This window comes from Malaclemys terrapin, chromosome 22 (genome assembly GCF_027887155.1).
Source record: "Malaclemys terrapin pileata isolate rMalTer1 chromosome 22, rMalTer1.hap1, whole genome shotgun sequence".
NCBI classification, from domain to species: Eukaryota; Metazoa; Chordata; order Testudines; family Emydidae; genus Malaclemys; species Malaclemys terrapin.
This window is the reverse complement of record NC_071526.1, coordinates 12,259,062-12,279,766: the sequence shown is the minus strand read 5'-3', so window position 1 is coordinate 12,279,766 and position 20,705 is coordinate 12,259,062. Positions and strand designations below refer to the sequence as shown.

Genomic DNA, 20,705 nt, shown 5'->3' with positions numbered 1-20,705 from the left:
GGCCAGTTGTTTGTTTTTTTTCTTCTCTCCCGTGTACTGGGAATATAACCCTCTCAGTACAGTAATGCATGTACCAGACAAGTTACTCCTTGAGGTGTTAATCTTTTATTCTATTTCATAGATACCGTTCTCTTCAAGACAATGCAGTTCAGACAGGTAGAGTCAAACACTCCCTGATGCCTATTTGCAGCTTCTCTGTACCCATAACAAATTCTTTCCCAGCTCTAGTGCCCCCGAAACAGTGAATAGTTCACAAATGAGGCAAACGCTTGACTCGGACTCCCGGGCACCACTTGCTCTGTACTACTGGTAACTAATACATTGGCTCGATGCTTATCAAATACATTGGCTTGACGCCCATCAGATCCTTTGGAAGATTGTCTTTCTACGTACCATGGAAAGCATTGTCGTCAGTGTTCTAACTAGTGAACTGAGCCAATGCTGGCAGCAACAGAGTTGTGAAAGGAAAAATGTGGAGTGGCTTGTTTGGTTGATAGAGAAACAAACGTATGGTAAGTGGTTTAGCTATTCTTCAACTGAAGTTACGGCGCTGGAGCTTCCACTATCCTTAAATAGGCTTATGCTTGTTATAGTGAACTCTACCTGAAATAATCAATTCTTATCGGCAATCAATGCATTTCTTAACTGAAGTGTAAATTCCACTGAAAACCCATCAGAGGCACCCGCACCATCTGGCAGCTAGGGTTGAAAAAACAACCAAGGACAGTTAAATTTACTATTCTGCGTGTCTATCTTGGCTGTCCCTTCCCTGACCCACACTTCCCTCTGTGTCATTTAATACAGCAGCACTCCCTTAAAGGGCTGGCCAGGGTTTAGGAGTGTAATGTGGTTCATTAAACTTGGTTTTAGCCTGCCTCAACAAACAAGACCAAACTTAGAATGGCTGGCGCAGAGACGTTTGCTGGCTGCCCCATGGGTTGTATGGTTGTATAGACAGGACCCAAGACTTGGGGCTAGTCTACACTGAAAACTTACATCAGCATGTGTGTGTCTCAAGGGTGTGAAAAATCTACACCCCAAGAGACAGTGAAGCTGACCTAACCCTGGGTGTAGACCGTGCTAGGTTGATAGAATTCTTCTGTCGACCTAGCTACTGCCTCGCAGGGAGGTGGATTAACTACAGTGATGGGAGAAGCCCCTGTCACTGTAGCGAGTGTCTACACTGAAGCACCGCAGCTGTTCTGCTGTACCATTTGAAGTAGAGACATGGGGCTTGTCCACAGTAGAAATGCTACAGTGGCACAGCAGCAGTGCTTTGGTGTAGACACAACCTAGGCCGCTGGGACATTCTCTGTCGGCGGAAGTAATCCACTTCCCTGAGAGGCAGTAGCTAAGTCTACAGGATGATCCACGTCCTAGACCGGGGCCAGGAAATAGGCATCAATCTCGTCTCAGTGCTGCTGCACGTCACACCTTAATTACTGTTCCAGTGCTCCACTTGCACTACTCCAAGTGCTACTTAATAGAAGGAGGGTGGAAAGTTGCCTCTCTCTCCAGCTTACAGCTCTTCTAATTGCATTGCAGCTCTCTGGTAGGCCGCATGGCTTAATGGACTATGGGGCTATTACAGTTCTAGTAGGGGATGAATTCTGTGCTTTTAACTGAAATGTGACCACTCAACCAAGGAGTTAGCACAGTACAGCCCTTTAAACCACACCCTGCCCCCTCATTCCCAAACACCTTCACAATATACAGACCCTCTCATCCAACAATGCAAACTTCTCGTCCATTAAATTCTCCCCCCCCCCCCCCCCCCCGTGCCATTGTCCTACCCAAATGTTTTTTCCTTTTGATTTTTAAGAATTTTCCATAGTCCAGGTTCTCTGGTGTTGTGTTAACAGTGGGAGCAGTGGCTGAGGCCGGGTGTAGGTTGCTAGGTCGAGGGTAAGCAACCCTTGACGGCTGCCTGTGACTATAACTCGCCGTGTGTGTGAGGAGGGAAAGGGTTTGTATCCCTGTAATTACAGGTCTGTTTACATCTATTCTAATTGTCTGGTGCCCTAGCAACTCACTTCCCTTGCCACTATTAAAATAAATACATTTTCTCGGATTTAACAGGTACATATCAAGGGTCACAGTGTTCTTTCTTAGGCTTGTTTATTTCTTCTAGCTAACGTAGAAGGGTGTAACTACTGTAATTTTTATGAGTGTCTCATCATTTTTACGCTTCTCGGCTCTCTGAGCTCTGGTCCCTGTAATAGGATCTCTCTGTAAGTGACTCCAGTTTATTTGTTTGTTTTCTTTTGTTGTTTGTTTTTCTTTTACCCAGCTCTGGTACAGTCTATACTGCAACCAGATTGGTGATCAAAATCCTCCTTTCCTTCCTGGATGCTTCAGTGCCTCATGCCCTGCTTAGCAGCTGTGGTTTGGAGTTAAAGTTACGGGCGTTCATAGGCACCTTGACACACAGCCTGAAATGCAGACAGTCCATCAAACGCTTCCCTAGAGCTCAAAACTTGCCTTGATAGAACAAGGAGATGTGAGGAGACAATGGAATGCCTCCAAACTGAAATGACAGAGTTGGTGCAGGGGCATTCTAACCTTAACTCTGACCCAGACAAAGCAAAAAAAAAACAAACAAAAAAACCCACTCCTAAAAATGACAGGTTGAAAGAAGGGGAGGAAACCCTATTTACCTTTTAGCTGTGTTAGGGGGTGACATGAGTTGCAGGGTTGCTTGCTGGGAGGAGGGGATGGCAATTTGCATTTCTATGGCATCTTCCAACTGAAGATCTCCAACTGCTTTCTGGGGGGGAGGGTCGTTCTTCCCACAATCCCGCTTTTACGGAAGGGGAAACAGGAGGAGGAGAGTGAAGTGACTGGCCCAAAGTCACTCACTGAGTCCCAACAGCAGTTACATTTCCTGACTGCCAACTGTAACCACAGAACCACTTTGTCTCCTCGTTACATCCTGCAGCATGAAGGAATTAAGCCATTGTCTGCAGCTAAAAGGTGCCTTGTTCAGGGGTCTCACGTCAATCTGAAATGCCGCTACCTAAAGAATTAGGTGTCTTCCCTTATCTGTAATGTTGGGAATAAATTTGGTTAAACAATGACCAGATTTGGGAAACTTCTCTTCTGACATCAGACTGGCTACAATGAGCCAGACCATGTTCCTGGGAAACCTGAAGCTCTAGTTGAAGCCGGTGAGGGGCGGCGGGGCTTTGCCTCCCCTGTGTTGAGTCACATATTCTGATCGTTACCTGATACCGTCAGCAGGATCTGGATGCGCTGTGACCCATTGTCAGATCTCACTGACTTCCCTGGCTAGATGGGAGACAAAACCAGGGCGAGAATGGAAAGAATCTGGCAACCCTGGCCGTATGCATAGGGACTCTATTGTTCTCTCTCTATTGTCTTGCTAGGGCTTGGCTTGCTTGAGGGTGGTGGGGTTGCTTGTGATTGGGTTGATCTGCAGTCCATAGTGGGGAGGAGTGTGACAGAGGATGGAGCCTACCCATGTCACTGAAAGGAATATGGGCTTTTCTGGCCACACTGGGATGTTCCATGTGCCATCCACCCTGCCCTGTGGTGCAGGAGAAAACCCTGCAGTGGCTTCACGGACCAGTCCATCGCAGGAGGCCAACGTCTAGCTGGGTAACACTGGGGTTAGACGTTAAGGTTGCTTTGCCAGTGGTGGCCACAGCTCTCGGCCACCTAATTGGTCAGATAAGGACCCACCCCCACCAGCCACACATCATTCCCCACCTGACTGCAGTGCAGGTGGGCTGGAGAAGAGATGGGAGGCCTCTGACTTGAGGAGGGAGGGGATCAGACCTAGAGATGAGCAGAGACCATGCTAAAGCTGAGCATGTCCATAGGGCTTCTTAGCTTTGAAGTGCTTCCTCCCAGTGGCGGTCAGTGTCATTTTACCCATGGTGTAGGGGGGCTAGTGACCTGCCTAAGGCCATAGAGGGCTTTCGTTTCACAGCTGGAATAAGAATCCAGGCGTTTCTAGCTCCCAGGGCCCTGTGCTAACCATTAGATTGTGTGTCAAAGATCGCCAAACACTGCTCTAACCGCTAGATCGTGCTGCTCCACAGGCTCTCCTACCGCTGTGAAACGAACCATTGCTTAGTTCCCAGCTCTCGGTGCTTTCTGATCTCAGCTCCCCTGCAATCTGAGGCAAGGTTTGAGCTCTGTCTGCGTCCCCAGCTGCAGGCGGAAATGCTAGCCTCCGGCTCCTCCATTAGATGCTGACCGCTACCAATGCCGCTGAGCTAGTCCTGGATCCCTTGCTGCCGTGGTGCGTGAGGGTGATGGTGCAGCAGGACACACCCACGGTGGCCTCGGGGAGATCCTCCTCCTCTGCCCATTCGTTCAGCTCCGGGTTGTAGCTCTGCACACACTTCTGGTATTTCTTCCCACTCTCATTCCAGCCTCCCACTAGGCAGATGCGCCCGTCGAGGATCGTTACCCCGGCCGTGCTGACCCCAGTGGGCACGGGCGCCACGTAGCTCCACTGGCCTGTGTCAGGATTGTAGCACTCCACGGGGATCACATCCACCCGCTCCCCTCGGGGGCCAAGCTGGCTTCCCCCAAGGACGTACGCACGATCAGCCCAGGTGGCAGTGCAGTGCCAGCCCCGGGGGGTGCTGAGCCCAGCCCGGTCTCTCCAGGTATCTGTGCTGGGCTCGTAGCTGCACACGGTGCGCGAGTAACAGTTGTTGACGTAGCCCCCGGTGACTAGGATCTTGCCGTCGATGACCGTGCTGGCGTGGCAGCAGCGAGGGATCTCCATGCCGGCCTTGCTCTGCCAGCTGTTGGTGGAAGGGATGTAGCAGTCGATGGAGGCCAGGACCCCCTCGGCGTTGCGCCCGCCGATGGCGTAGAGGAGACCATTGTAGGCGCTCAGACTGAAGTGAGTCCTCTTGTGCGGCATGCTGGCCAAGTGCAGCCAGGCGTTGAAGCGAGCATCATACCTGCGGAGAGAAGGAAGAGCTGTCACCTAGCCTCTGATCCCATGCTGTGGAGGGCTGCTCTGAACCTGCCCTGGGGACATATGATCTCTCCCGTCTACCCCTGCTTGACAACGACAAGTTACTGATCTTCCTGCATCTCTCAAGCCACAGATCCTACATCACATCCCCCTCGGGCCCCTGCAGCGCAAAGCTGAGCACATGCTGCAAGGCAAACGGCTGCCGTGCGACCCTGAGCCCCCGCTGGCAGATGGCATTGCTGTTACTGTACCCGGAAAGCAATCCTAGGGGCAGTCTGGCAATGCCAGAAATGCTGAATAAGATACAGGCTAGAAATAGAAAGGAGGAGACCTGACGGGTGGAATCCTGAGGCCTTTCTCAGCTGCAGGAAAAATACATGGTGTGGGGCCGTCCCCTGTTTTATTGACTTCTGAATGAATTCAGTGGTCGTGAAAGGCTCTGAACATGCTGCTTGCCCTGCAGTGTATCCCCTGTGTATTCCTGACCTAGGCTAGCCTGCCCTCCCAATCCTAAGCTCCAAAAGCTTCTAGCACTGTATCTTTACCTATAAGAAGCCCTTCCAAGCCAATCCTTAGACCTATTCTATTCTAGAGGGGTGGTTCTGTCCTCATCCCTGTAGTATTTGAAAGCCTGCTAGTAGTGCATGAAGACACGATTGACATCTGTCCCGTGAGGGGGTTCTTTCTCACATTCTCTGCCTGGCAGAGACTAGCAACTGGTCCAAACTCTGTGATGGTTTGGTGATCTGGGGACAGTGTCTCAGAGGGATTAGACTGAGACCAATAAACTCCTGTCAGGCAGGCAAACTTGAACACAGATTTCTGGGAGGCAAAATGCTATTAACTGTGCTGGTTTTCCTTCGTAGCTTCTACGTTCTTTATTCTGAATCCCTGGGTGCAAGCCCAACCCCAACTGTGTGTCTGGATTTTCAACAACATTCTCCACTTGGTGTTGCCAGGGTTACATTTCTCCTCTGTTAACAATAATCCCCGCACAGTCCAATGACATGTTTCATAAGAACTTTCCAGAAACCCAAACCCTCCACTTAAGCTATGCAACAAAGAAGAAAGAAAGAAGACAAACAATAGAAATTATACAGAGGGTGAATTTAGGGTTTTTTTAAGCTAATTCTGCCAAACTCGGAATCAGCTAAAGAATGGAAACTGATAATTTATATAGAGATTTGAGCAATCTCTAGCCAGAATAGAAAAGATAACCTTGAAGGGCCACAAAAAGGCAGAGAAATTACATGAAAGCTGCTCTTGCTTTCTGGACCTGTATCATTAACTGTCTGACTAAATAACGGATGTTCTTATTATTTATTTGAATTATGGTAGAGCCTGGAGGCTTCAGCTGAGATCAGGGCCCCAGTTGTGCTAGGAGCTGTACATACCCATAGTAAGAGACGTTCCCTGCACCACAGAGCTTACAATCTAAATAGGTAAGACAGACGAAGGGTGGGAGGAAAAACAGGCAATGTGACTCGGCCAAGTCACACTGCAGATCAATGGCAGACCTGGGGATAGATTTCAGGTCTTTTGTCACCCACTCCAGTGCCCACTCTGCTGGTTTACCCTGCTTCTCTGATGGGATAGTCCTTAACGTAGCAGTATTTCACTCTATCTGCTCTTGGAGCTATATGTGTATAATAGATATTTCTGATTGGTTTAGCCTGTATTTTCCTCCTGCTCATTTACCCTTGTGAAAAATATCCTCAGAAAAAATGATGACAGAATATGCTGTTGCTTAATGCGTGTAATCCTATCTGTCCCTAATGGCCGGGCCCAAAGATTATAACAACCTACTACTCATGCACAGCAAAAGGAGTTCTCCTTTAGCTTATGTGATAGAGGCCTGCATTTGAGATCTCAGGTTCGAACCCCATTGATGATTGTGGCAGGTATGTATGCAGCCACAGGCTTGTAAACTGAGTACTTGAAATGCACTCTCATGGGAACTGTCTTGCCTTGAGGAAATTCTTGTTACCTGCACAGACTGTTGACTGCATGCTTAGCCTGGTTCCTAGCATCGTTTTGATCTTCCCCTCCTGCCACATAGAGGAACCCATCCATCACAATGACACACTGGTTGAAACTTTTTGCTGGCATCTCAGCCATCTTGTTCCAGTTTCCATCCGGGTCCCTGTAGCTAATCTCTCTGCTAAGAGCTTTCTCGGTCAAAGCTGGACGGCCACCAACTGTGACTAGCACCCTTTGGCCTCCACGGATTTTGGTTCTTCTGGACTGAAGGGTATTTTGCTGGTAAGGGAGCAGATGGTAATTCATAGCCTCCACCAGCAGCCTGTGGCACTCAGGATCTTGCATCATCCGTGGTACTGGTTGCACATGGTTGACCAAATCGGGAGCTGATATGGTGCCAAATCTAATGTTGCTCAGGAGGTTGGCAGCATATGTGACTCGCTTAGGGTCAAACTCGAGCCATTTCATGGCAATCTGGAAGGCAATGACCTCATTTGGGATCTGCAGACCATCATCAATCAGCAGCTCCTTCAGCTGGTCAAAGGTGAGTTTCATGAACTGCTCAGTCTCCGAGAACTCCAGGAAGTTTTCCTGGATGAACTTTCGAGTGGCGTCCTTGGTCTGGTTGAGGTTGTACGTCCCCGAGATGTTGGCGATATACATGCAGTTCTCTACATTTATCTCCTGAATGAGGAAGTCACTGCACATGTTGAGCAAAGCATGTATTTGTAGGCGGCTGGCGGTTGAGATGGTGCTGCCAATGGTGTACAGGGAGAGATTCAGTTTACCAGTGTAGGCGTAAGTGATAACGGTGGTCAAGCCCAGAGGGGAGACATCGTTGAGTTCTACTTGTGGCAAGTTGGGATCTCTCTTCAGCAGGCTGTGGAAATACTCGCTGCATGAAGCCATGACGAGCTTATGGACATCGAAGGACTTGGTTTTGGTGGCAATGGTGAGGTCACAGAGGAACTGCTTTTGGTGCATTTGACTCATCTCCTCCAGGAGGCTGCCTCCATGGTTGGGGTTCCTGACCTCTGTGGCAGTGCAGCGGAAGCCATTGGAGACATTTTCATACAGACCGTTCAAGTGGTTGAGGTGATCGATATCCAGCAAAGTGTCCTCCACCATCACATGGGCCGGGGGATCCTCGCCCTTGTCCACTTTGTTCTTCTTGGGATTTTTCTTCTTGGGTGCCATCTCAGTGGAGGTTGGCGTCAGATGGTGATCTACAGAGACAGGAAAAGTTAGAAGACACTGTAGCAAGAGGTACTGTAGATGTCTTGCTATGTAAGACATATCGCTAAGCAATTGCTATACTACAGGAGTAGGCAAAGGGTAGAGCTGGTTAGAAATTTTTGTCAGAACAATTTTCCATCAGAAAATTCCATTTTGGTGAAAAAATTTTCTTCCTCAAAATCATATAGATTTTGACAAAAAAAAATTGAATGAAAAAAATTGAGGGGAAAAATTGAAAACATTGTTTAGACATGTTCAGAATGAAAAGATTTGATGTTCCATTTCAAACTGACTTTTTTGTTTAGATATTTACTTTATTTTACACACAAGAAATTTTAAAAAATCTTTTAAAAGGGTTGAAATGTAAATTAAATTAGATTGACCCAAAACAAAAACAACAATTGGGAATTTTGTTTCATGAAAAATTTCAAAATCTCGACATTTTGGGGGGGACATAAAATCCATTTTGCGACCAGCTCTAGTGAGGGCACATGGGACCTGATCCAAAGCTCTTGAAGTCAGTGGAAAGACTCCCTTTGGATAAGGAAGCAGAATGGAAACATCTCATCAGCTTTTGACCTACCTCTAGTGGATTGAGGCCTGGGGCCAGGGCTGGCCTTACCATGAGGCAAACTGAGGCAGCCGCCTCAGGTGCCAGACTGTGGGGGGGCGCCACTAGGACCCAGAATGTAGAAAATTGTGTCTGCTGCTGGTGCATATGTATTCTCTCTGGTCTAGATGCAGGGCCGTCTCCAGCTTTTTTGCCGCCCCAAGCGGCGAAAGGGAAAAAAAAAAAAGAAGAACCCGATTGAGCTGCCGCCGAAGACGACGAGAGGGAGTGAAGGACCATTGCCGCCGAAGACCTGGACGTGCCGCCCCAATAACTGACGGAGTGCCGCCCCTTTCTATTGGCCGCCCTAGGCACCTGATTCCTTTGCTGGTGCCTGGAGCTGGCCCTGTCTAGATGCACAGAGATGGTGGCGTGCTGTGCTGGAGGAAGGAGGGCACAAGAGACATAACAGACAGGCAGGAGAAAAGGTGAGAGGGAATAACAGAAAGCAGCAGGAGCTGCAAGGAGAGAGAGGAGGAGGAGTCTCTTATGTACCTGTCTAGCACCCCCAGGAGCCTGGACTGATTAACACCAGCTTCTCAGGGAGCTTCCTGTTTCCTGCTGCTTCCCTGAACCCACTTGAGAACAGGAGTAGTAGGAGCCAGTTAGGCCCTTAAGATGCTGATATCTTCCCTCACTCAGGCCCTGCTACCAGCCTGCTTATTTGTCCCCTTCAATTGAGTGTGGAGAGCCTCTAGCTGGTACAGAACAGCAGCCATGAGTGAAAGAAGAAAACGCCCCTCTGGGGCAGCATTCAGAAAAAGAAAGAAAGCAAAGGAAGCTTTTCTATCTAAGCAGGAAGGAGCTCTCCACAGACACAAATGTTCACCGTGAGCCTTCCGGCCCCCGTGAGGATGTGAGTGGCTAAATCCTTGAGCTTTTTTTGTCTTGTGCAGTTCTCATTCATTGAACTTGGTGGTCAGTGATGCAGCATCAGCTTCTAGTGAGGCTGCTGAATTTTTTAATGTCATTCAAAGCATCTATGTATTTTTCTCTGCATCAACTCATCAATGGCAAATTTTGAAGCAACATCTGGGAACATCCTCTCTGACACTGAAACCACTGAGTGCCACACGATGGGAAAGTCGAGTGGAGGCGATAAAGCCTATCAAACACCAAATTGGGAAGATAGATGATGCCATAGTTGCCAGTATGGAGGATAATGCTATGACAGGAACTGTTCCTGGGAGAACAGTGGCAGAGGGAAATGGAATCACCAGAAACATGCATAACTTCAAATTTCTGTCAAGCATCAGAGGGGTAGCCGTGTTAGTCTGAATCTGTAAAAAGCAACAGAGGGTCCTGTGGCACCTTTGAGACTAACAGAAGTATTGGGAGCATAAGCTTTCGTGGGTAAGAACCTCACTTCTTGCATCTGAAGAAGTGAGGTTCTTACCCACGAAAGCTTATGCTCCCAATACTTCTGTTAGTCTCAAAGGTGCCACAGGACCCTCTGTTGCTTTTTCAAATTTCTGTGTGTCTTAGTGTTGTGGCATGACATACTGTTTGAAATAAATGTTGTAAGCAAGAAACTCCAAGGTGCTGACCTTGATGTATCTGGAGCAATGGAACAACTGGATAAAGCAAAGTCATACCTACGGTCTTACCGGTCAGATGAGGGATTTCAAAACGTTCTGAAGAGTGCACAGAAGTTGGCAGAGGAACTTCACACTGAAGCTATTTTCCCACCCATTCAAGAATACAAGAGTCACCGAAGAAGAAGACATTTTGATTCCGAGGCACGGGATAATCCCATAAGAGACCCCAAACAACAATTAAAAGTTGAATTCTTTAACCGGGTGCTAAATTGTGCAATACAGTCAGTTGAAGAAAGTTTCATGCGGCTCAAGGAACACAGCAGTATATTTGGGATGTTGTCTGATATTCCAAAACTCCTCACTATACCTGAAGAAGACCTACACCAGCAATGCAGGGCACTAGAGACAGTGTTGACACATGATGACATGCGCGATATTGATGCTATTGATTTAGGTGATGAACTGAAAGCTCTTTTAAGATACATTTCAGCAGGATCAACTCCAAAGGCTGTTCTGGAATATATGTGCACAAATAAGATGACCACCCTCTTTCCAAATGCTTTTGTTGCTCTATGCATACTTCTAACACTTCCTGTAACAGTTACCAGTGGAGAACGCAGATTCTCCAAGCTGAAGTTAATAAAAACACATCTACGCTCCACAATGACACAGGAGAAGCTGGTCGGCCTTGCAACCATCTCAATAGAGCATGAGCTGGCCCATACTATGGACCTTCAGGAAGCAGTTCAAATCTTTGCGACCAAGAAGGCACAGAAAGCACCACTTTGATTATTCAAACAGATAAAAATGCCAGTGTTTACTATGCAGACAAGAAAAGTTACATTTGCTCTTCAGGCGTTTGAAAATTAAGTGTTACTTAAAATTTTTGAACAAGGCATTTTAAGTTGTTAGTTCTCCATTATTGGTGTAGGTAGCAGAGCAGTACCATGAGAGGAGTAGAACAGGAAGAAGGCAGAATTGAGACCTTTCAAAGTTTTGGCCCAAGTGAGGAGGTGTGGGGGCGTCATTTGAGCTCCCCGCCTCAGGTGCCAAAATGTTGTGGGCTGGCCTGGGGCTGGGAGTCAGGACACCTGGGCTCCACTCCCAACTCTGCCACTGATTTCCTGACCTAAGGCAAGTCACTTAGGCCTACATCTTCAACTAATTTTGAGTGCCTCAGGTTTTGGGAGCCTAACTTGAAACATCAAGGCCCAAATGTTCAAAATGGCCAGTAATTTTGAATGCCCAGCCTTGGACAAATTGGACTTGATTTTGAGAGGCGCTGAGCACCCACAGCTCACAGTAGAGTTGTGAATCCTCAGCACCAATGAAAATTACTTCCAAGGTGTCTCCATCCGGACACTCAAAATCAGTGGCCACTTTTGAAAACTAAGGCCTTATTCCCCTGTTCCTCCATGTCTCCCTTTACAAAATAGGGTAATAATATTTAAGTACCTCACAGGGTTGAGAAACTTAATAAATATTTCTAACCCACTGTGAATGCTTTGGGTAGAAGGTGCTACAGCAGAGAAGTCCATAGTCTCATTAGCCCAGGCCTTTCGAGATATTTAGACACCTAACTCCCATTGATTTCAGTGGGATTTAAGACATAAATAGCGTTGAGGATTTTGATCTTTATTCCTGTTCTAAATTAAATGCTGGGATAGACCTTAAACACACCCTGTGGACACCGAAGGAACATTTGGAAGCCACTTTTATTCTGCGTTAGTAGTAATGAATTGGCCATCTACAGTAGAAAAACAGTGGGGCTGGGGGACTAGATTATAACAGGGAATGTTTTGATAAGACCAACCTGTTACCACACATTTCCTTGACTAAAGTAATTTTTAGAATATAGGCCAAAGCAAAACAAACAAACAAAACCCAAACCCTGTGAATTGTTCCCAGACAAAATTTAACTTGCACGCCAGTTAGAGACCCTGCAATACCCTGGCTATTTCTGTCCAGCTCCTACTCGGTGAGCAGAGAGAGACCCATATGCTTGGGTTACAGATGTGTTACAGGCCAGAAATAGCTGCAGCATCTATGTCTCACACATACCTCAGGGCTGTTTATTCCACTTAGACATAAGATCAGGTTTCTGGAGGGTTGAGCAATCGGGTTATATTTAGAACTGGGGAGATGGATGCTATCGTTCCAGACAGTTAGGGATTCGACTCACATTTAGCACATAAACAGAGAGGGAAAAGTTTAGTGAAAGCCTCTGCTGAGAAAGATAACATGGAACTGCGACAGGGTATTATTGTTGCATTTCCTAACCTGCTGCTCTCCTGTGCCAACCACTGGGGCAGGAGGAGGAGACCAATGTGAGGCAGATGGAGCTTTCTGACTGTTCTTGTGCCTGGCTGCATGTTCCCTTTAGGACATAAGTAGAGGCTAGTCGGGAAGCAGGGGAAAGGTGCTGTGTGCCTAGTTCATGAATCCCTGGCTTGGTAATGCTGGGAAGGGGGGCGGGGGGCTGCAGGGATGGTATGCCTCTTTAAGGTGAACAGAGGAAAGTGATTTGCATGGTGCTTACATCTAATCAAATCTGGGTTTAAAAGAGTTCAGCCATTTAAGTGATCCTGCTGCAAAACTATAATCAGAGAAATAACGGTAGTGTGCGCTTCTTCCACTGTTGTGTCCATGTGGATAGAGAATCCAGTCGGGCTCTGCTACTCACCTGCTTCTTTCAGTCCAAACCCAAAGGGTGAAATTCTGGCCCACATGGAACTAAACGGGAGTTTTGCCATTGACTTCAGGGTTAGTCCCAAGGTGATGAGCATTTTCATTCACCTCTAAGTAGTAAGAGTTTGACCCCAGCTGATATTCTCGTTTCATTTTGTCACTGTCAAAATGTTTCGATAAGGTAAAAACATTTAGTTTCCACTTTATCGTTTCAATTCATTTGACTTTTAGTACAAATTAATTTTAATATTATATCATTTTATATACAGTATATTCTATTGAATCATATATATATAATAGTTACATTATATTATAATGTTTCAACTTTGTCTAAATAAAACAGTTTTACTTCTCAAAACAAAACGTTCTGATGGTTCCAAATTGAAATTTTTCAGAATTTCTGTTCCAGGGGAACTGTTGACATTTCAGCTTTTCGTTCTGATTCAATGAAAACACATTTCAAAGTGTTGGAATTTCCCATGGAACAAAAGTCCGTTTTCTAACCAACTTTACTCAGCTCCTTACAGCATCAGTACCTTTGCCCCTATGGTACAGGGAAGGTATGCCTCTCTGCTGCATAAACAAAGGAAGGAGCATCCAGATTTCACTTGGAGTTAACTTGAATTTCCTGCCTCTTGTATTTTGTGTCTCAAGTTCAGCATGACTAACACCCAGTTTGGAGTCTGTAGCTATTATGACATGCAGCTGGTGTAAAATGGTGTAATCCAGTGGAATAAATGTAGCTATGCTGATTCACTGCAGCTGAGGCTCTGTCCCTATCATTTCAGCTTCCTTGTAGTAAAGGAGTTTTGTAGAGTGTTTCTGGTTTTAAGGGTGCTGTTCCGTAGTAGTGGCTAAATTCCAAGTGCCATTATGCAAGACATTTCTAAGGTGAGAGTTCTTAATAATAACGATATTCAAAAAAATCCTTCCTGGATATTTTGTATCTCTGGGTCTGTCTTTTATGCTGTACATTCTTTGGGGCAGGGACTCCCTTCACTTTTGACTTTTATACAGGGACAAGCACATTATCTGCACTAACAAATCATCATAACTGCCCTCCCCAGCAAAGGCACTGTTTAGATTCCTGGTTGACAGTCTCAGCAGGAGGCCAAGGAATTAATTAGTGTCTCACCTCTATAGGTGATCACCCCAGGTCAGAGTGGAGGAAGCTTGCACTCTTATGTTCTGTTTAGGGTCTTATGCCCATCACTGTGGTATCTGAGTACCTTCTGTGGACAGCATGGTCACCACATGTGCTATTCCTCCCCTGTGTGTAGACAGGACTGCAGTACCCGAGGCTGTGAATCTGACCCCCTTCACCAATACTAAATTCAATAACTTAAATAAATAAATGCAATTGATTTGAAACTGGATGCTAGAGGTTAACCCTGTGAAGGGCCTGGCCTAGATCAACACTGCTGCAGTGCATGACAGGATGGGGCATTGCATGAAGAGCCCCCTACGGAGGCTGGAGCCTGGACCTATGCATCCACTGCAAACCCACCTAGACGACTGGCAGGCCACAGCAGCATGATATTTGCCCATTTTCCTGACCCACATTTTAAACTCAGACTCCTGGAGGAAGAGCTGGTCTCACTGGATTCCCAAGGGCCAGATTTTCCCACAGCTGGACCCAGGTATTCCGAAGAGCTCAGCATCCAACTGGATCTTTAGAAGATCGAACCCCAGAAGTCTTGCTGATCCCTTGTGTGTATAGTATGAGGACTGGTTGCTTGCACGCTATCTCTCTCTCTCACAGTGATTATGCTCCTTTGGACTGTCTGAGTAGCTAAATAAATAAATAACTAGATACATACGTGACTGCACCCCATATGTTGGTATATTAACCTGTATTTCATCCCTGGTGCAACTCCATTGACTTCATTGAGTTTTGATTTATTTTTCATATATATATGTTGCATTTTATTTAAATGAGAGGGAGAATGAGCTTTACTAGCTCTGGGAACTGACCTGGTTTCTGTCATTCTATAATCTCCCATGTATCAGAATATCTCTAACAAAGTATTTCATTGACATATCTGTTTTGGTGTCTCAGGGCTTGTCTACACTGCAAAGTTATTCCAGAACAAGTTAGGGTGTGAATTTAGCACCATAACTATTCCAGAATAAGAGTGTTCACACAGTGAGTTATTCCGGAATAGCTATAGTGGAACAGTTATTTGAGAAAAGCTATGGCTGTCAATTTCCCCTTCGTCCCAGAGTCCAAAACTCTCAAGACCTAACTTGTGTCCTGATAGGATATTTCTGAGTTACATTAAACTTTACAGAGATAAAGTGAAGCTGGGATTTTCAAAGGACCCTGAAGGACTTTGAGCAACAGCGTCTACTAAATTTCAGCAAGGTGGGGCCCCTCACTCCCTTGTCTTTGAAAAATCCCAGTTTAAAAGACTGGGTTAATGTTGCTCAGGTGTCCAACTGCAAAAGGGAAGAGCAACCTTTTTAAAATACAGTTAATTCAGAACAGGACAGTTTTGCTGTTTCTGGTCAGATTATTACTGAGATTATTTTAAAAGGAATATTTTTCTTACAGACTAATCCCTGGCTACGTGAAGCTTGAATGGCCTGATTAGATTTAAAAGGGCACCGATAGAAAATGAAGTAAGGATATTTTATTTTATTTTTAAATCAGTAATCCCTCCACTCAAAATTTTGCTAACCTAATCTCTGTACCAGTATAAGGAGCTGACTAAGAGCATTACAGGTTAACAGCAAAGATTCAGCTGTAGTTGGTTAATATACTCTTCCTCCCCCTTAGGTATTTTGTTTGGATTATTTTCCTTGGTGTCTGATCAAATTGCCCGTGTCACTGTCAACTAGTATTAATACCACCGAGCTGTGTTTCAGCCTGGTCTAATAACACAAAACAATGTGATTTACAAAATAAACATACTTTCCTGGCAAACTATTTGGAAGTCAAAACTCCAGGTTTAATTTAAATGCCAATAAATTGTCTTGACCCACTTTTTAAACCCCACCACCACCACCACAGGGACACATTCCCTGTGCTATTCTTTGCCATCTGCAATCAAATTAAACATTTCAAATGACCCACACACGAAAATCTCTCTGTAAATATTGAACTTGAAAGGGCAAATATTGACTTTCCGGATCCGTTCAGACGAAGTTCTCTCTGCTCCTTACCTTGGTGGTAAGACGGGTTAGTCCAATGGGGACTGTGGCCAGGGCAGAGGCTCTGTGCTCTGCACATCAAGAGACATTGAGAGACCCTCAAACTTTCCAAATGAAAAATTCTACCCACCCCTCCCCCAACCCTGCTAGGCCAGCTGAGTGTTCTTATCAGGTTAGCATTTACAGCAGCCTTCTGGTGGTGACAGCTGTCCTCAGCACAGGCCTGAGAGACCTGGCTAGAGTCAGGAAGAGGGGGAGCTCAGTTCCAGCCAAGTTCAGCGTGACAGTGGCTGCCAGAATCTAGAGGTAGCAAATAAACTGGATGTGCTTCCAAACAAGTTCAGATTGTTCTCTAATCTGCCACCTGCCCCGAGTGAAAGTGAGTGGCGGTGACTCCAAAAGGGCCTGATCAGGGACAGAGACCATTTGAGGACAGGGGAAGGAGGAGGACGGCTCCTCAGTGGTGCGCCTCTGATTTGCACCATCTGAGAATCTGGCCCAATAATCTCATAGACAGACTAGCAGGAACGGAATAAACAAATCACAGTTTGCATCAGGGTGGTGGACATGAACTGTGACTTGGACTATTAACATTATTATGAATTATTATTGATAATAACAGTATCTAGGAGCCCCAGTCATGAGCCAGGACGCCATTGTATGCAGTGCAAACACAGACCAAAATGACAGCCCCTGAGCCAGCGAGGTTACAAATCTAATTAAAACTGGCTTTTGGCAACTCTTTAAAAACCTGCTTTTCACATGTGTTTGCACCAGCCACATTTGGATGCTTGGATGCTTAAAACAAATTGGAAAAGAGGCTGAAATTTGTTTCCAGATTCAAACAGAGATTATCCAGACCATTTTTATGCTATTTTCTTAGCTCTAGGGATGAGTGTTTTATCTGTTAGAGTTTATAATGTCCCTTTGAAGCCCAGGCAGTTCTGGGTTGAAATTCAGCCCCGTGATTCAGGCCTGAGGCCTATGTATCACTAAAATCCTACTTAAGCCCTGTTTTGAGACTTCAAGTGGGACATATGCAAAGGCATTGTCCTTTGCACAGGAGTGAATCTGACCCCCTTAAATGAATGAGGTAAATGAGCAACAGAATTAGTGCCCAGGGATTCTTCAGAACCATTTTCCAATGATCAGACCTTCTCTTAATCATTGGATGGTATCAACTATTGTCGAGAATATTCATACTAAGGGGTATTTATATTATTCCTCCAATGTCATTATTTTTCTCACCATATTCCACCATAACTCCCAACTACAGCAGCGGGAACTGTATTTACCTATTGGTATGTTACGTTGCCCAATGTTTCGACTTCTGAGCAAAGATTTACCTCAATATATTCCTCTCATTGGATTATGACTATGTTTCTGGCATTCTAAATCTGGTGACAATCTAAGACAATGTAGTGGTGGATTTAGTTGTGGTAATGTATATGAACCAGAGCAAAGCAGCAGAGATAGGTGCTACGGCAGTGGCATGACAATGCTAGGCCAGCAGTGAATTTTGAGGTGAAAGTCCGGGATGGTTGAAAGGCAGAAAGTATCAGCCTTCCCTTTCTGAATGCATTTCTTTTTGGTCATGCTTTGTGTAACTTGGACCATCACTTGGTTGTTAAATCCAGTGTGAGGTCATTTATAACCATCTTATTTCACGTTATTGTTTGCAATATAAAGGAAGCTTGAAAACACAGTTTTTGACAGATTGTATCCCTTTTTCTATTTTCCATTTTTCCAACTACTTTCTTCCCTGTGTTTTAGTGGAGCTAAAAGTAACGTGGTTGTTTTAACAGTTTCATTGTACTCATCCCAGCACTATGCAGTTCAGGTACTAGTATTTGTTAAATTGCTGTGCAGTAGCTAATAGAGAAAGAGTAAAAGTCCCATAGGAACAGTAGCTTTTTTATCTACTTTGTAGAAGCGTGAATTAAATAAAAAGGTAACGTTTAGAATTGTGAGGGCTTTCTTGGGCAGTTAGAATAATTTTAAGACTGGTGGGATCTGCCTTTTAATAAGATACCTGAAAATGCTGCATAGGCCAGTGCAGAGCTCAGCAAAGAATCTACACTCTTCTGCAAAGTCTAAACAGTGGCAAAGGGGCCTGGAATTCTCTTGGAAATGACCTTAGCATCATTATGAGCTTGAGAACTGTAAGAAATCTTGAATACAGCCTGGGTGGATGCTGTTAAAAGCATTAAGAAAATCTACATTGTTAGCTGAAAATGGAGTGCTGTGTACAGCGCACATGCAATGCCATAAGTAACTTGAGACATTGTAGAATAGGGTCTTCTCTTTCAATACGTATAATGAACATTGATATGTACAATACTAGCAAATGAATACCTATACATTATGGAGTCGGGTGTGCCTGGCTCCTAGAGTTGCCTATTTTGGTTGGACGTATTCCTGGAGGTTTCATCACAAGACATAAGCTTTAATTACAGATTAATCCAGGGTTCGGCAACCTTTCAGAAGTGGTGTGCCGAGTCTTCATTTATTCACTCTTATTTAAGGTTTTGCGTGCCAGTAATACATTTTAATGTTTTTAGAAGGTCTCTTTCTATAAATCTATAATAGATAACTAAATTATTGTTGTATGTAAAGTAAAAAAAGGTTTTTAAAATGTTTAAGAAGCTTCATTTTAAAATTCAATTAAAATGCAGAGCCCCCCGGACCGGTGGCCAGGACCCGGGCAGTGTGAGTGCCACTGAAAATCAGCTCGCGTGCCGTGCCATAGGTTGCCTACCCCTGGATTAATCTTTAATTCCTGGAGGTTCCAGGACAATTCTGGAGGGTTGGCAACCCTACTAACTCCCATTGAGGATCTGGGTCTCAGTGGTTGCAACTCAATTGTTAAGATTGAGTTCCATTTTGTACTTAAAGCAGGGATCAACTTGTTTTGTATAAAAACCACAATGTATTCTCCCCAGTCTTACAGTATGTACTTTATGAGTGCGGAATTATTTCTGTGAGAATTTACAAGTCAGTAATGTTATTAGTTTAAGAGTTAACATTAATTAAAATATGTTTTGTTAAGAAATGTTACATCTGTGTCAGACTTTTCTTTGTCCTGAATGATCTTAACAATGGAATAAAGCAGACTCTTCAAACTTGTCATATAGTTAAGATTATCCGAAATCTTGTGCATAGGGTGTACTTGAAGAAATTAAGTGTGTAATTAAGATAGTTTATTAATGATTATTAACACCATGAGGGAAATATGAAAAAAATGAATTTGCTTTTAAAATCCCTTAATTGTAAATTGTACTGTTCAGGGGGTCATTATTAGGCTGAGTTAAATTTGTTAACTGTGTATTATGCCTTAACTGTGTATTTCTGACCTTAACATGTTTAGAGGTTTTTTAAGTGTAACCTTAACTCTGAATTTCATGGGTTTTAAAATTTTGATTTTGCGATAATTCCAACCCTATTTTTACCCTTTAGCTATTGATACATAATCTTAACCCTGGCTAGTTCTTAGCATAGGTTTTTGTCTGGGAATATAATTGCTGGACCAGAGCAGTAATATCTGTAATCCTAGAACAACCTGTTGCCCAATATGTGTAATTCTGGGTCTGAGCATTGATACATACAATGACAGGATTGGGCTGAATAGTTCTAATTCTGTGATTGTTCCCTGGCTACCTATCATTCTGTAACTGGCACCCAGTGCTATTGATATATCTATGTAATTAGGTTTAGAGGGATTAGATTTTTATCAGTAAATGTTGGTAAATGTCAATTTCACCATACACACACAAATCGATGAAAAACTATTTCTATTGATAATAATTCCAATGTACAGGTAGGCCAAGTAAGAAAAAATGCTGTTTGAGAGCTTATTAGCGTTTGAGTTCAGGATCTTTACTTTGTGTATTTTGACACACGATGTTAACACTTTGTGTTTTAACAGTTATAAAGTTTCAACTTGTTGAATCTCAGCACCGACTGTCAGGAAATAATTACTATCTGGTATTCCTTTCCCCTCCCCCCACCCCCAAATTTCCCACAAATGTGAAAATTTAAATAGATTAAAATCTAATTAAAATGTTTAAAAATGAGTATTGACGCTCTCTGTCAAAATGATGAAAACAATTGAAGTCTGCCAAGCCTGTATGTAGTGATCCCTGTGCCTGCCGAGCCATGGGGTCATTATGAGACATTACACAACGCCCCCGTCTCCACCTCTCCCCAGACTGTGTGTGTGGGGGGAACCGCACTATCAGGAATAACTCGCAGGGGGTCCCTGGGTGTCACCGTGTAGCGGTGCCATGGCAACTCAGTCTCTGACATGGCACGGGGGCAGCAGTGCAGATATGGGCCTCCTGGTGCCCCAGTCGATACGGGTATGAGGGATGGCACCTGTCTTTATAGTCCCCAGTGAACTCAGTTGGGTTTGAGAGGGAGCCACTGAAACACCAGTAGAAAGGGGGTAGCTGGCTCTCAGTGGCCCATGGCGGTAGACAAGCCTCTTGCCAGCAACCAAGATGGCGGTTGCCCCTAAGCACAGACGCTTCTTGCCAATATC

The 20,705-nt window shown here is 44.8% G+C and overlaps 1 protein-coding gene across 1 annotated transcript; it reads right to left on the bottom strand.

Annotated features, from left to right (window-relative positions):
* Positions 1 to 86: 86 nt before the first annotated feature.
* Positions 87 to 16,250, bottom strand: LOC128827666 (kelch-like protein 31). Its single transcript, XM_054011649.1, has 3 exons — positions 16,178 to 16,250; positions 6,948 to 8,166; positions 87 to 4,943 (listed from the first exon to the last, which is right to left on the bottom strand). The coding sequence occupies exons 1-3, from the start codon at positions 16,242 to 16,244 to the stop codon at positions 4,211 to 4,213; spliced, it is 2,019 nt and encodes a 672-aa protein (XP_053867624.1). The 5' UTR covers positions 16,245 to 16,250; the 3' UTR covers positions 87 to 4,210.
* Between the last annotated feature and the right edge of the window lie 4,455 nt (positions 16,251 to 20,705).

Bases quoted from the DNA above. Each gene is read 5' to 3' on its own strand.
- LOC128827666 (XM_054011649.1), bottom strand. From the start codon at position 16,244: ATGTGCAGAGCACAGAGCCTCTGCCCTGGCCACAGTCCCCATTGGACT. The intron at 8,167-16,177 runs GTAAGGAGCAGA...CTGTCTCTGTAG, and splicing joins TAACCCGTCTTACCACCAAG to ATCACCATCTGACGCCAACC. The intron at 4,944-6,947 runs GTAACAAGAATT...TTCTCTCCGCAG, and splicing joins GCAGTCAACAGTCTGTGCAG to GTATGATGCTCGCTTCAACG.